Raw genomic sequence first — 15945 nt, 5'->3', positions numbered from 1 at the left:
TGTGAGTTTCTTTTCCCACCTTGAGACTGCTCTTGCATTGTTGCCCAGGCTGGTCTTGAGCTCCTGGGCTCCGGCAGCCCTTGGCCTCCCAAGTAGCTAGACCTAACAGGCAGATGGCTGACGTGCTCCTGTGACTCCTGACTGTAGGCTCGGCACAGGAGAACCTCTCGCTGCCTTTTGCAAATCAATAACCTGTTTCTACTTAGGGTTACTTACTTTGATTAGCTTGACACCATTCCAAACCTCTGAATTATCAGTTTTGCCCTTACCACCACCATCCTAGCAGTTGGCTCACATTTTCCAAGTTTTATCTCATTGATCTTTCTCTCTGTTACATTTTGGACACATTTTGTCTGTTTTCCTGAGCAAGTTTCTCTGAGTTATATAAGATCTGCCAGGCGGAGCAGACCAGTGCCGAAGGACAGGCTGAAGACACCAGCTGAGACCCCTGTCATTGCCATCTTTGATGAAGGCACAAAGCACACCTTACAGGATGCAGTTGGCACTTGGCTCTTTGGATTATGCAGAGCCCACTTTCCTTAAATGAACCTTTGTTAGCCTGGGCAAATGTTAAATGCTCTGGACGCCCACAAGATCCTTGTTTGGCCCTACAGGGAAATGGATGTGTTGTTCCTGGTCTGCGTGAGGAGGCTGTGCCTTGGCAGGCATATTGGCCTGAAGCCTTGACCCAAGAGTCCCCCTCCCTGACTCCAGGGGACAGCTGCCTTCCTGCCATCCCTTGGCTCGGTTGGGCTCCTGCAATCACGCCTGAGAGTGGCCAACACATGTGACATTCCACACCAGTGCTGCCCATTGACAGTGCCGCACAGTCTGAGAGACCAGCTTGGGGTGGAACTGGGCAACTGTTCACCAGCTGCAACATGATAGTTTTCCAGTTGGAAAATAACAGTCCTCTCCCGCTGTGGCACCAGGAGGATGGTGAGGTCACACTCCAGATGTGGTTGCTTTCCCCAGAGGGCCTGCAGGACATGTCGGGCAGGTTAAGCCAAACACAAGGTGTCCACAAAGGGGTACCTCTGTTTCTTTGGGCCACTGCTTTCTGTTCCCCTTTTGGTGCTCTTCCGTTTTCCAAGTCGGTGCTCTTGGTCTTGGTGAGGATGATGGTTCATTTCACTCAGCAGTTTCCAGACCTCTCTGAAAGGTGCATTCCTTAAAGAACCTGTGAGTTTCCATCTCCCCTCTCTTGCCTTTGTCTCCCTGTGACTGACAGAGCTGGACAGACGCCAAGTCCTTTCCTGGCCACTCTCACATAGAATGCAGGAGCAATCAGAGGGCCATGCGTGCTGGCTGTTCGCAGGGAGACATTGGTGGCCGAAACAGGGAGAGCAAAGCTGTCTTCTGAGAGAGCCCTAGTGTCCTTGGCCGTGGAGCCTTGGCTTTCCAGCCAGTGATGCTGTCTCAGAAAGTGACACTGAGGCTGGAGAAACTTGCCCAGAAGCAGGGTCACCTTGTGTTTTTCTCGTGAACATAATCTTGCTGCTCAGATTCAGAATGCAAATGGAGATCCAGCCAAGGAAAGGCTAAGGGTGAGGCCTTACTCCGGCCTTGCTGGTTGGAACATGTCCTTCTGCTGACTGCTAGGGCTGGGTCACTGACGGTAAGCCAAGGCCCGCAGAGCAGCTGCCCTGAGGCAACGAAGCATCATTCTTTGCATCTCTGAGGAGCCTCATGCAGAAGAAATGGGAACTATGAGCCAGAACACAGGAGAGTGCAAGTCTCTGATTTGTGCGTGACCATCACCAAGCCCCCCACAGAGAGAAGAAAACCCTTAATCTTCTTCTCCTCACTGACCCTGAAGTATTTAGGTTTCTTAGACATCTGTAAAGAATTTGAAATATCTCAAAAACAGCATTTTGTCTGGGCTTTTGCTAAACAGAGAGGAGAAGAAAAGCCAGACCTATGACAAAAAGAGCCAGCCCACAGCTGGAGTCACTGCACATTTTCCCTGCACCGCAGCCTGCGTCACCTTAAGCATTTGTCCTCTGTCTTGTTTACCTTTGAATCACTTAATGCTAATTGGACTAAACTGGAGAAGAGGTACTGTGTAGTGTTGGGGATTGTCACTTCTGAGCTGTGTATGCGGTTCACATCAAGTCCTGCCACTCACCTGCGCCTGAAAATTCACTTGGCCTCTCTGCCTCTCTTCCACATCTCTGACAATAGAGTAATAATGGTGCCCACTGTTTACAGGGTCATTGGGAGGACTGACATATCTGTGTGAAGTGTTCAGAAGAGTGTCTGGCCACATACGTACCTGAAAAGATCAGCTGAAGAGAAAAAAGATGTGTGCTGGCTCACAGTTTCAGGAGGTTCATTCCACAGTTTGGCCTTTGGCGCTGTGGTGAGGCGGGACATGGTGGTAGGGAGCACGTGGGAGCACAGAGCTGCTTGCTTTATGGCAGCCAGAAAGCAAAGAGGAAGAGGTGGGCATCAGTCCCCAAATCCATTCAAGGCCACGCCACCAGTGACCTCACTTCTTCCTGAAAGCTCCTCTACGCCGAGTAGCACCACAGGCTGGGGACCAAGTCCTTTGAGGACCAGATCTAGGCTATGGCCCCAGCCTGTTCTAAAGTTTCCTCGGCATCCTACAGTTACGATGCGACTTCTGATGGCTTGATGTCTAAATAGAGTGAAAAGTCCCTGAAGGCAGGAAATGCGCACATGAACTGTCCGTTTTCCTGTTGCACCGTATATTGATTAAGCACCACCCATGCTTGCCCAGAGCCAGTAAGCAGGTGAGTGAGCCTGCAAAGCAGCACCATGTAGAGCGTTCTCCTTAGCAGAGCAGTCCGCAGAGCGACAGGACCAGGGATCTGAGGAGCCTGGGCGTGGTTTAAGTGAGGGAGCACTGCACTGTCCTATGCTGGAAGTGCCACTGGCTGGTATGTAGTCCCACTGGTGATTTGTGATGCTGTGTTCACAGGCTCGGGAAACCTATGAAGAGAAGAATAAAACTGCAAGAGCAGGTTGCCCTCCTCCTGGAGGCTGATTTGATTGCTGCAGAGATCTTGTGAGGGAACCATGAGAGCCCTGTGCACGGAGGAGAGGGCTGACTGGTGGGATGGGCACAGTCCCGGGGAAACTGGACCCAGAGACGGCCCTGAGAGGGCCAGGCCAGGCTGGAGTGTCTGTTATGAAACTCCAGCCCGCTCAAAAGGGAACCGAAAATAGCAACTCAGCAGGGATTTCCCCTTCCTGTTCAGCCCCGGGCAGAAGCTGTCCCCTTGGAAGCCTAGGGCAGTGTGGTCACAGTTCAGCCCACCACTGGCTCCCGTGCTGTGGAGAGAACTGTGCAGCCCAGCCTGAGAGCCCTGAGCTGCCGGTTAGCTGAGCCCTGCCATGCCTGCCTTCCTTCCCCGGTGCAGAGGGCAGGACTGTGGGTTTTGGCTGAGGACATGGCAGGGCCCCAGAGTCACAGACGCAGCGACCTGAAGCACACAAAGCTTGTGTTTGTTTCTTGCTCCTCTGTGACAGCTGTCGAAGAACTCCCCAAAGACATCTAGGACACATGTGAGATCTGAGTTGGGGGTGACAGGAAAATCATCCCCGATGCGTCAGGGCCCCCAGCACTCACCCCTCTGTTTCTCTGACCACTTCCTGTTTATGCAGCTGCCTGCTCTGAGAAGGGAGAAGGCAGGGATGGGGATGATGAGGTGGGCCAGTGCGGTGGGGGAGGATGATGGGGCAGGATGGACGGGGGGGTGCTCTAGGGGCTGTGAGCTGAAAGGGGTAGGGATAGTGTGAGAGACAGCGGGTGTGGGGCCACCAGGAGACAGCACTGAGGAGGGCTCAGCTTCATGGCACTAACAGCACCACGAGGAGCACTAGCATTTACTGAGTGCTTACTTAGCTCCGAACTCTGTTTTAAGTGCTGTGTTCGGGTTGACAATTCGCACAGCCACCGCATGAGGGTGGCACTTTTAAGAGGAAGGAAGGAGCCAAGCAGAAGCCAAAGTGCTTCAGCTTCCGGCGCTGTGGTCAGCAGCAGACCTGGGGTGGCCCAGGCTGTCCGACTGGGGAGTCCCCGCCCTGCCCAGGGTGCTCTGCTGCTGGACTCAGGTTCCACAGGGTTCGTTGCTTCCTGGTTTTGTGCCCCATCAGCCATACTCTGTGACCCTCTTCACCCCAACCCAAGAACTGCCACCACCTGCTTGTCTAGGTACTGGGGGTCCCTGGGAGCCTGGGCTCCTCCCATGCCCATCAGTGCCTCCAGTTCCTCGGATGTTGCCAGCCATTCATTTTGCTGCCCTCTGAGATGGTGCCATTCCCCTCCTGTGCCTGTCACTGACCTGCTCACCCTGAGCTCCCTGAAACCCTTGGGACCCTTGCACCCCTCCCCTCCACCCCGAGTGAGCCCCACTCGACTCAGGAGGGCTATATCTCAGTTCTTCCATACTCACCACCCATCACATACACAGCAGTGTTAGCTCCCATTTCCTGGGGGTGTCCCATGGGCCAGAGACCTCATTAGAAGCTTTCCTTAAATAGCACTGATGTTTATGTTGGTGTTGCCTCAAAGAAAGCATCATCTTCATAGACAAGAGTGGGCAAGTTGGGTCCCTGTAATCCCAGGACTCAGGGGGCCAAGCCAGGAGGATCACCCTGAGTTCAAGGTCAGCCTGAACTACATAGTGAGTTTAAGGCCAGCTTGAACTATGTAACAAGGCCCTGCCTCAGAAAAGGAAAGGACAATCATCAGAGAGGTTTAGGGCTTGCCCAAGGTGGCAAGTGAACCATGGGGCAGGGCGTGAGCAGCTCACCCTCTCAGACTCTTACACACTGATCATCTCTGAGCTCCTCCACTCAGGCTCTCGCCCAGCTCTGCCTCTCGTCTCCTGCTGCCCCCTGCTGCCCTCTCTTCAGAGTTCACCATTCCCTTCATCACTCCATTTCTGCCAGGACTTTCCCCAGAATCCGTCATCAGAGGGACGCACCAGTGTACCCCCCCTTCCTCCTCCTCATCCTTCCTTGTCCCACACAGCTGGGCTGCTGGTGGGAGCTGCCTCTGTCACTGTCACTGTGGCCACTTGCTGGGCTGCTTGTATGCTGGACTCTGCCCTCACCACTCACCAAGGTGTCGAGGCTATCGCCTGGCACTGATCTGCCCTTCTTGACCTCCAAGAAGTGCTGATACTTCATGACTGTTTCAGCTTCCAGGTCCCTGGCCCCATCTTCTCCCAGCGTTCTGTTTCATAAGAGGAGGCAGAGAGGCTTGGCCCTTGATGCACACGAGCACTGCTTTGCTAATGGAAAGCTGCTGAATTCTGTAGAGCTGAAGTTCCATATAAATAGGCACAAATTTCCTCTCCATTTAGCCATCAATCACTGTAACAAAGGTATTGATATTAATAACTCGCATGTGTAGCAGTTCACAGCTGTACACAGAGCTTCTGCGTGACCCTTCGGTATTCCTGTCTGTGTGCAAGTGAAAGGCTTTTGTGTCTCCTCAGTATAATGTTGGCATCGTTAGATTCTGCTCTGCCCTAGTAGCACTACCAAGTAGCCTGCTTTTTTTTTTTTTTTCTTTCTTTTTTCTTTTTTGTCTTTTTCGTTTTTATCGGTACCAGGGATCGAACTCACGACTGCCTGCTTGCAAGGCAGGTGCTTATACCGCTGAGCTATATCCCCAGCCCCAAGTAGCCTGCTTTTGATGAGGGGGCTAACTAAAGACCTCTGGGCATCATCATTGCATAACTGGTCATTGACAGGTTTTCGATCCTGGGAGCAGGACCAAAGGACCCGATCACTTTCATAGCCTGTGTTATACTGGGGGTGAGGAGAAGCCAGGGCAGCACGGAAGACATGGGAACTCAGCAGGCAGGCCGAGGCCCAGCTGCAGGACCTGAGACCCAGGATCCACATGCAGTGTGGCCAGACCTGGCCACTTCTTGACACTCCTGTGTAGGTTACACTTTGTAAGGGACACTTGGAGCTTTAAACGAGGGTGGCAAGCAGTTGTCTTTGGCACCAGCTCCCACCAGCTGGGAAGATGACTGGCAGTGTGGGGTGGCCCTCAGAAGTGGGAGAGAACTCCGTTATCAGATGACACTGTTGCTTTAGTGTGAGTGAAGGCAGACACAAGAATGTGTGCCACATCTTTACCATAGCAGCTTTGAGTTTTGTGGGGTAGGGGTGTGTGTGTGTGTGTGTGTGTGTGTGTGTGTGTGTGTGTGTGTGTGTGTGTGTGCGCACGCACGCACGCGCTATGCACACATGCTTTGCTGACCTCACGATTGCTAGGCGTCTCCCAAGCTGCCTGGCACTAACCCAGCTAGAACACTCAAGCGTGTCATTAGGTCAGGAACTCGGCTGCCTCAGCGGTTTCCCAGTGTGAACTCAGACGTCCTTCCTTCCTAAGTGTGACTTTCTTTGGAGTCAGCAAGCATTGGACACAAAGAGGCCACTGGAATAAGGGTTTTGCAGCATTGCACTGCCCTCCTTTGCACTTGTTGATTGGCCTCCACTGTGGGCAGGCTCTTCCTGCTCCATCCGAAGCCGTGGCCCTTCGCACATTCCGGCTCTCTTAGTCTTCACTGCAGGAAACTTGGGGGGTCCTGTTTCTCTGCAAGAACTCCTCTGACTTCTGGGAAATCTCCAGCTCCCCTCCTCCGACCTTGCCTCCTACGTCCTGTCCTCTGGACCCTCAGGCTGCAATATAGTCAGCCCAGAATGACCTTCATTGACCTTGGCTGGGTTTCAGAGCATAGGATGTCCCCACAGCAAGGGCTTCTTGCCACTCAGCCATAGCCAAACAGGGTCACAGGCACCTCTGTCCAGCGTGTGTCATTTCTCTGCAGTGAGCAGCCCTGTTGGGTTGATGGCTGATCACAGAGTACCAAGTCCTCCTCTCAACCCATGACCTTCACCTCCCACCCAAACCCTGCAGTGGAATGCTGCCTCCTATCCAGATCTTTGATGTGTTGAATTTTATTTGGATATTTACATATTGCTACCAAAAGCACAGTCAGAAAGAAAACAGCACCATCTCAGGCAAAACAGCCCCTCCAGCCTGTCCTGTGTGCTATATACACTGAGGACCTGGGGTGGGCCTCAGTTGTAGAGCACTTCTCTGGATATACAAGGCCCTGGGTTCCAGCCCGAGCACTGCACAAACAAACAAACAACCACACACCCCTTTTACTTACACTTTTGCATTGTAGGGGTGATGTGATATGCAAGCCTTTGACAGCACTAGAGCCAGTTCGAAAACAGCTCTGAACTTGACCAATGTCTGAAGTTCACTTTGAAATGCCTTTTAAAATTCAGGTGGATGCATGGGTAGATGGACGGATGGATGGACATGTGATAGAGCCACCCGTAGCATCCACTTTCCGTGGGATCCACACAGTACATATGTGGAAGCTCACTGCATGATCCTTTGAACTTTGCCACAGGTAGGAAACTTCCATAATAAAATGTTGCGGAAATTGCCCCCGACAGTGAGCCGGTGTGATTTAAACCAGGCTCTTGACCAAGGCAGCCCTGAGGCTAGGGAGTGGGAGCTGTGCTCGTTGGATTCGTTTCATCTGTGAAGAGTTCCTGTGGGAGTTCTGCTGTCTAGCCCCCAAGCTGCTGCTGGTCACACACTGATGGAGAGGTCACGGTGGTTCTCAGTCCAGAGCACAAGTCTGCGACCTTGTGCTGCCTGCCCCTCCTTCCCCACCCCGTGTAACCCTTGAGCAGCTGGAGCTCAGCACTCTCCTGCAGCCTCAAGTCCCATGCCAGCTCCACTCAGTCTGAGCTGTGTTCCCAGCCTGCTCCTGGCCTGACTGCTGCTGTCCTGCAGGAGGCTTTGCCATCTGACTCTGTGCAGCCTGTGGAGTGGACTGGGGCTGGGGCCTGGGGCCACCTGGGCAGATGGGAATGCCATCCTGCATGGGTGACTTGGAGACTGGGGGCTCCAGACGGTTGCCCCACCCCCTGCAGCCTGCAGTTCACAGGCACCTGGGGCCAGGAAGCTAAGAGGCCGGGGAAGAGGCTGTGGAACTAGGTCCTCCTGTATGGGGAAAGGGGTCCACAAGGAGGGGCTGGCAGCCAGTACCAGGAACTCGGAGTGACTCAGAGGTGGAGGCACATGCACAGCCCCCCTCCCCACAGCCACCCACCCTGCCTCTGCAGTCTGCACTGCCTTGTAGGTGGCCACTCAGTAAATGCAACTCTTGTGTTTTGCTGACAATAGCAGCCTTAGCAAAATGGCATTAGGAAGGAAGACATGTTGCAGAGATAGCACGGAGTAGGCTTTTTAAAATTAAGAGCCATGTGTAGCACTGTGTTGTGGTCCTCCATGTATTCCTGTCCTGTGTCACTCTGATGTCTGCTCCTCCATCTCCTGGACTGCAGGATCTCAAGGCCTGAGCAAGAAGCCAGCATCTCACCAGGGCAGAGGGAGGACAGTTGTGCTAGTTTTGGGATGGGGCTATAACAAATTACCACACATTTAGTGGCAGAAAGCAACACGGATTTACTCCCTTATGTTTCTGCAGGTCAGAAGTTAGAATTCATTTTCCCTGGGCTTAAATCAAAAGTGCCTACAGGCCGCACTCCCCCCTAGGTGCTGGGGAAAGTGCACCCCTCGCTTTTCCAGCTCCCAGAGCCGCATTCCTTGCGTTCCTTGGCTCCTGGCTTCCTATTCCATCTGCAAAGCCAACAGCAAAGCATCCAGCTCCTGTTGTCCCTCGGCCACTGTAGTCAAACCTCCCTCTTTTCCTCTTGTAAGAAACTCACGACTGGCCAGGGTTTAGCTCAGTGGTGTAAATGCCTGCTTGGCAAATGCAAAGTTATGAGTTCGATCCTTGGCACTCCAAAAAGGAAGTTTGTAACCCTCTACTCTCAAAATCCTTACCTCATCTCATCTGCAAAGTTTTGCCTTGTAACATTCACAGGTTTTGGAGGTTAGGTTGGGGACATAATTGAGAACCAGTTTGGGTATAACAACTTGTCAGGAAGCTTCCCTAGGTCCTCTCCTGTGGCACCTGGTGGCCACAATCTGGACTGATTTAGAGCTCCCAGACCCCGCCAGGTCACACACGTTACTCCCAGGCTGAGGGTAGAGTCAGCGTCTCCTCCCCTGTTGGATCCTCTGTGTTGCACATGACAGGAACTGAGGGGTTGTGTGTTCACGCCCGGAGCCCAGCGGGCCCTGATGCACGTGTGTGTTCTTGCAGGCCATGGAGAGTGTCACTGTGGAGAATGCAAGTGCCATGCAGGTTACATTGGGGACAACTGTAACTGCTCGACAGACATCAGTACATGCCGGGCCAAGGACGGGCAGATCTGCAGTGACCGTGGGCACTGTATCTGTGGGCAGTGTCAGTGCACAGAACCTGGAGCCTTTGGGGAGACATGTGAGAAGTGCCCAACCTGCCCGGATGCTTGCAGCACCAAGAGGTAATGGCCCCACCTGCTGCCTTCACGCTTGCCTGGCACCCAGCCAGGCAGCTGCACCTGGGCAGCCTCCCTCCCCACCACCTGGCCTTCCACCCACCCAGCCTGGCTCCTACTAACTCTAAAAACCGTGGCTTTGAATGCTGGTTCCATGGGGATTTTGTAAAGAGAACAAAAAAATGGAACACAAAAACAAGACCGCTATTCTATTCCTAAATGAGTTGAAGCTACAGGATTACTGAGTTAAGTGAAACTAAACTGGTGTTTGTACCAAACACAGTGCTTTCTCTGAGCCTTGAGTACACTATTGTGCATTTTCAAAAGGGAATGCGGTGTGCACCTTTTTCAGATAAACTTGATCTTATCCATTAACATCTCCTGAACAGTGTTTCATGGAACCCTGTATGGGAAGTGCTGCTTTAAACAAAACATCATCAGAAGGTAAATGGGATAGAAAGGCACCCGACCCAGATAAGACCCCACAGAAACAAGCGCAGTGGCTCTTGGATTTTCTGCTCCATTTATGCTGATAATGGAGCCGGGCTCAGTGTGCGCTGAATGCAGAGATTGTCTGGACCAGGCCTATTGCCACTGGCCTGCTCCAGCTCTCACGGCCCCTTGCCGGCCTCCCCGCAGCTCTGTCTGCACACTGCCAGAGGTGAGGGAGGGCGAGTCCCGGAAGTCGGCTCTGCAGCCTGGAGCAGGAGTGACATTCCATCTGTGAGCGAAACAGCTTTTTGTCATCCTCTGTGCTAGGGCGAGAGGGAAGCAGGGGCATAGCCGATCAGAAACCATCATAGGACAGACCTCATTTCTCTTTGGCTGGGGAACACACTGCACTTTCCTTTTGGCAGATCTCCCTTCCAGACGTCTGGTCCCCGGCTGATAATGAAATGAGTTCACGCTGTCTGAACTCACAGCAGCTACTGGTCAGCTCACGCTCGGAAGTGTTCCTGGGGGCAGAAACTTGGGTTGGATATGCCCCAGACCTGCAAGCGGGGTCACTGAAGCCAGACACCCTTGGAGAGACAAGATAGCCAGGGGCAGGCTCTATCTTGTTTAAAGCAGGCGGGGAAAAGTGAGGAGAGGAAGACAGGTGCCATGGCTGGTGCAGGAGGCTGGCATAAATGACCAGAGCAGAGCTGCCGCTTCCTGGCCCCAGCCCAGCCTCCCTGGCTGCCCCTGGGCTGACTGTTGGAGGAAGTGCAGGCCTTCGCAGCCCGTTTCCAGCTCCACAGTGTTTCCATGAAGTCAGCCCAGGAGAATGGGATTTGAGGCCAGCTCTGATACAGCTGAATTCCTGAGCGTATCAGTACCCCCCGAGGAGAGTCCCCCTTTCTGTACATGATCTGCCTGACCTTTATTGATGTCCAGGCAGCAGAGGAGGCGCTGTCTGGGAGACAGGACACCGGGGACAGACCCACTCCACAATCAGCATGGGCCTCCTGTTTGTCCTCTGTAAAATAGGGGACTGAAATCCCCATGCTGCTAGTCCACAGCTCCTGCGTCAGAAACGCTTTATTAACCGGCCCCCTAATCCTCTGGAGTTAAAGCCAGGTGATGATGAGGGCCATCTGTACGCTCACACCCATTTAGCTCTCCAGAGAGCTTTCTAAACACACAGCCTTGCTGGCCTGGCAGGCCTGTGGGGCAAGTGGGTGCCTGTCCCTGGGTACCTGAGGTCACCTCTTCAGAGCCAGGTGCAGCCATAGTGACACAGTGGTCTCCCCTGTGCATCCCACTCTGGGACTCTAACACGGCACACTATGGCTCTCTCCCCTGGACACTCGACAGGCCACTGAGCCCCACTGAGTCACAGATCCCTGAGGGTGACTCTCTGCTGGGCCATTTGGTTGACCTGCTCTTGCTGAGTTTACCTCTCCCCTCCCACACCATCCATCGAGCTCTGCAGTCCTTAGCCTGGTTCCACCTCCTGTGGGGACTGGGGTTGGGCTCCAGGAAGTATAACAGCCATGTAATCGAACATGGTAACCCAGCATTTCTACACAGTCTGGTTCAAGCCAAGTGGGAGGACACAGAGGACCTCCTAGTTTTTCATCCACTCTCTAGAGAAGGCCCTCATTATAAAATGTGTTCCCTGAGCCTGGACTAAACAATTAGGTAGACTGATGGCCAGGGAAATGGCCAACAGGGCCCTTGGGATCTGGCAGCTGGGCTCTGTCTAGGCTGGGGATGGGCTGGGCCTAAGGTACCCATGGGCAGCGGTTCTCACCCTTCACTGTGCCCTAGTGTCAGCCTCAGAGAAGCAGATCCTGTAGGTGCAGTTGGGCCCAGGCTTTAGAGTCTTCCCCTGAAAGGTTCTGCAGAGTCCAGCATGCAGGAAGGTGCTGCACTTTCCCTGGGGTGTGGTTGGTCCGGGCTCCTGGGAATAATCTTATTCCCCCGACACTTGTTGGGAATCAATTCCCCAGCCAGGTGTTCGATGGCTGGCAGAGAGCAGACAGAACTGGCTCCAGGCGTCCAAATTGAAAAGGTCTGCACCTCCCAAGTTAGCCAGGAGACCAGACATGACCCAAACTCACAAGTATCCTCCAGAAACCCAGAGGCTTCCTAGGGCCAGTAGCAGGCAAAGCAGAGGCCAGACGTCTGAGGATGGAGCAGTTAAGCCTCTGGGGACCCTTGCCTATGAGAGCTCAGTTTCAAGTGTGGATGTCATACAGCACTAACAGCCATATTCGTTTCCTCTTTTCCAAAGAGACTGTGTTGAGTGCTTGCTGCTCCACTCTGGGAAGCCTGACAACCAGACTTGCAACCACCCATGCAAGGACGAGGTGATCACGTGGGTAGACTCCATCGGTGAGTGACCAGGGCAGCCTCGCCCTGTGGTCTGGGCGGGTGCCCAGGCATTGCCTCCTCCGCGGGTAGGAGGGTCATCTTGGTCTTGAGTCAGGAAGCAGGGCTGTGACTTCCTTTGCACCTCTGCTGGCTCGCCTACAGGTCACTGGCCTGGAGTCGCTATATGCAGCTCATAAGCATAAAGTGATGCCCGTGCTTTGGAAGTCAATTCGGCAGCTCCCCCGAAAGTTAAGCATAGAATTGTAACACAGTCCAGCAGTTCCACTCCCAGGCATATACATGCCCAGGAGACTAGGCCTGTGTCTACCCAAAACTGGTACCCAGTGTTCATAGCAGCGTCAGTTACAATAGTCAAAACTTGGAAACATCCCCTGTCCATCTGAGAATGATTAGCAAACCAAATGTGTAATCTCCAGAGCATGGAATTTTATATAAAGGAGTGAAGTTCTGACACACGAGACAGTGTAGAATGTTATCCCCAGTGAGAGAAGCCAGGCAGAAGGGAGCAGCGGTCTGTCGTATGAAATGTCCAAGGTAGGCAAAGGCTTCTGGGACAGTGGAGGCTCCGCCAGGGGCCGAGGATTGGGACTGACCACCACCTGGTGTGTGTGTAAGTTTCTTTTTGCAGTGATGGGAATGCACTGAAATTAATCGGAATGATTACATTGTGAATTTACTAAAACGGACTGTATTTTGGAATGTAGGGAGAAAGAGAAAAGCTATGCCCCTGGCAGGTGGAGTGCACCTAGGGCTCTTCCAGCAGGCTGGTGTCCTCTGCCTGACTGCAGCCTCACAGGGTCCTGGTACCTGTCTATCTCAATCCTTGTTCCCACCTCCCTGGTGTTGATTGACTGCTGGACGCACTCATGGCTCTGTGTTGCATATTTTTCCCACAGATGCTCGGTGCTACATGCCAGACGCTGGGCTGAGCACTCCCCGCCACTTCTGTGTCCACTCCACCTTGCTGCCCAGGGCCTGGCTTGTGCCAAGTTTCGCCAGCAGTGCCAGGCCAGTTCCCCTAACTATGCACACATTGTCATGAGAGAAGAAAGCTGGCTTCCTGTGTCCCACAAACCACTTCCCCGTCCAGGCCTGGGCAGTGGATGTGTAATTCATTTGCCGCCTGCCAAACACTTCTTTGAAAGATACACAATGCTCCCTCACCTCTCCCAGGCTCATGATGGACTCTGAAGGGAGCCAAGCCTTGGTGTTCTGCAACCACACTAACAGTATGTGCTGCCTGCTTACAGTGCCTCTGCTCAACCAGGTGAACCAGGCAGTGGCTGGAAAGGAAGGAGCTTTTCACGTCTTCCCCCGACTCTCCTGTCGTTCTGTGATTGTTTTCTTTGCATCCCTCTTTGTCTTTCACCTCTAGCTCCTTTCTTCTCCCAGGGAAACCATGGGGTGCAGACAGAGCCCTGAGTCCAGTACAGAACAGGGGTGCGGCTCACTGTGTCTTGGGGCGCACGTGCCCTCTTCACCCTGGGTGCCTGCTGATTCTGCAACGCAGGGAGAGCTGCCTGCCGCCCAGCCTCTGCATGGTGACACTGTGTCCCAGGTGTGGGCGGGCTCAGGGAAACTTTCTCCTTATCCCTCTAATTTCCATCCAGTTCCATCCACCAGTCTCTACCCGCAACCATTAAAGTGTTCTTTTATTTCACATCACCCCCAGGAAACACTTCAGGGGCTGAAGATCTTCTGATGAGATCCATGTGTCCCCAAAGCAATAAACTCAGCTCTGGGCCCAGGAGCTTGACATGAGAAGCCTGAGCCCATTTAAAAGCCCCAGCGCCCCTTTGGGCTCCCTGCTCGATTTCTCTTTGGAGGTGCCTAGCTCCCCAGGGAGCCCCTGGCCCTCTGGCTGACCAGCAGTGTGCTCAGAACCTTCTGCTGCTTCTCTTCTAGTCAGTGATGAACAGGAAGCCGTGCTCTGTTTCTACAAGACTCCCAAGGACTGTGTCATGATGTTCACGTACACTGAGCTGCCCAGCGGGAAGTCCAACCTCACGGTCCTCAGGGAGCCAGGTGGGTGGGAGCCCCACGCCCGGCCCACTCGGCCCAGGGCCCCCCCCCCATTCCGGTTTCTGGTGCACTTCTCTGCTTGAGGATTCACTCAGCATTCCTCGTGAAGGGTGGATGGAAGGCCATTAGGTGGAGCTGGTCACACAGCTGGGGCTCATTGCAGGGACAACTCTGAGCATGGATAAGACAGAACAGCCTGTGGGAGTCGTATCTTACAGGAGATCTAGTACCCTCTGCCTGTGCGGCTCTGTGCTCCTTGCCTGTATCGGACAGTGTCCATCTGAGCACATGGGCAGCCCCGGCGGCTGCAGCTGCCACCTCCTACCTCCCACTTCCCATGCGGGTTTCTCACGGACAGGGAGACTCTGCGGAGGAGGCCAAGCTCTCTCGCCCAAACACTGACATTTCTGCCGTGTGTTTTGGGCTCAGGGACCCAAGCTTTTGCCTTGGAGCTAAACTGGAAATCCTTAGTTACCCTTTCGTTCTCCTCTGGAATAGACAGGCCGTGAAGGGGAAGAAGCAGAAAAAAAATGTGCTGCTTTCAATTCACAGCATTGCAAACTCTGCCAAGCCTCATAGTGAGCCCGCCATGGGCAGAGGCAAAAGGAAGTGTGGGACCAGCCAGGATGCCTGGTCCTGAGAGGGAAGCTTTGCCCCCAAGCTCTGTCCTCACAGTTCTTTGAAAACAAATGCATTTCCTCCCAGGGACTCCACACTCAGGGCTTAGCACTGAGGGCCACTCCCAACCAAGCACTTGTGGAGGTGGCTCGGGCCACCTCCTGCTGGCCCAGGCCACTCCTGAAACTCCTAACAGGGAGCCCGAGCCAGGGAAATGCAGCCGTCCGAGCGCTGGCATTGTAGACTTTGCTGGCAGCTGACCGTGTGACCTTGGAACAGCTCCCTGTCTGCACACTGTGAGAAATGTCTGCCTCTGGCCCCCATCGCCATCTCACAGAGGCAACCTGGGATCAGAGAGCAGAGGAAGTCCCCTGAAAGGTGATCTTCCCTCTCAGACACGTCTAGACCTAGGGCAGAGCATGTGGGATGTGGGGTGCAGATGTCATGGCTCACTGTGCTTCCTCCGGTCCCTTTCAGAATGTGGAGCCGCCCCCAACGCCATGACCATTCTGTTGGCTGTGGTGGGCAGCACCCTCCTGATTGGGCTTGCACTCCTGGCCATCTGGAAGCTGCTTGTTACCATTCATGACCGCAGAGAGTTTGCAAAGTTCCAGAGTGAGCGCTCCAGAGCCCGCTACGAGATGGTAAGCAGGGAGGGGCAGAGAGGAGACTTCCGGCCAGAGGCACAAAAAAGGTTCCCTGGCATGGCTGGTATTAAAAATAATCAGGGTTGGGGATGTGGTTCTATGGTAGATCACTTGCCCAGCATGCAGAGACACTGAGTTAGATCCTTGATCCCCACTCCCAAAGAAAAAGAAACATGGGAAGCCACACACCCACAGACTTGCCCAGTGCTGGCCCAGGAGGAGTGCAGCGTGGGCCCAGAGGGCCTGCACAGAGCCGAGGGGCAGGGATACGCCCCCTGTCCGCGTGATGGTTCCGCACAGGCTCAGGGACAAAAGGCCCACAAGGAAGCTGCTCACATTCTGGTCCATCGCAGTGTTCCCCGCTCACACAAGGAAGTTCGTCTCCCCAGGTGGACTGCAGGCTCAGAAAGGGCTGTGCACAGTTAGGTACTTAGTC

The 15945-nt window shown here is 53.8% G+C and overlaps 1 protein-coding gene across 2 annotated transcripts in view; it reads left to right on the top strand.

Moving 5' to 3' along the window:
- The window catches only part of Itgb5 (integrin subunit beta 5), a 105585-nt gene that overhangs the window by 88763 nt on the left and 877 nt on the right, over window positions 1–15945 (top strand). For both annotated transcript variants that reach the window (XM_063225113.1, XM_063225114.1), the window contains exons 11-14: window positions 9186–9408; window positions 12122–12222; window positions 14128–14247; window positions 15340–15506. In XM_063225113.1, the coding sequence (XP_063081183.1) occupies window positions 9186–9408; window positions 12122–12222; window positions 14128–14247; window positions 15340–15506 (611 nt within the window). The remainder of the gene's footprint in view (window positions 1–9185; window positions 9409–12121; window positions 12223–14127; window positions 14248–15339; window positions 15507–15945) is intronic.

The sequence above is a fragment of the Cavia porcellus genome, unplaced genomic scaffold (assembly GCF_034190915.1).
Source record: "Cavia porcellus strain 051 isolate PalLab524CR breed Dunkin Hartley unplaced genomic scaffold, mCavPor4.1 scaffold_15, whole genome shotgun sequence".
Taxonomy (NCBI): domain Eukaryota; kingdom Metazoa; phylum Chordata; class Mammalia; order Rodentia; family Caviidae; genus Cavia; species Cavia porcellus.
Note: the sequence above shows the minus strand (reverse complement) of the source record. Positions and strands in the feature narration are given on the sequence as shown.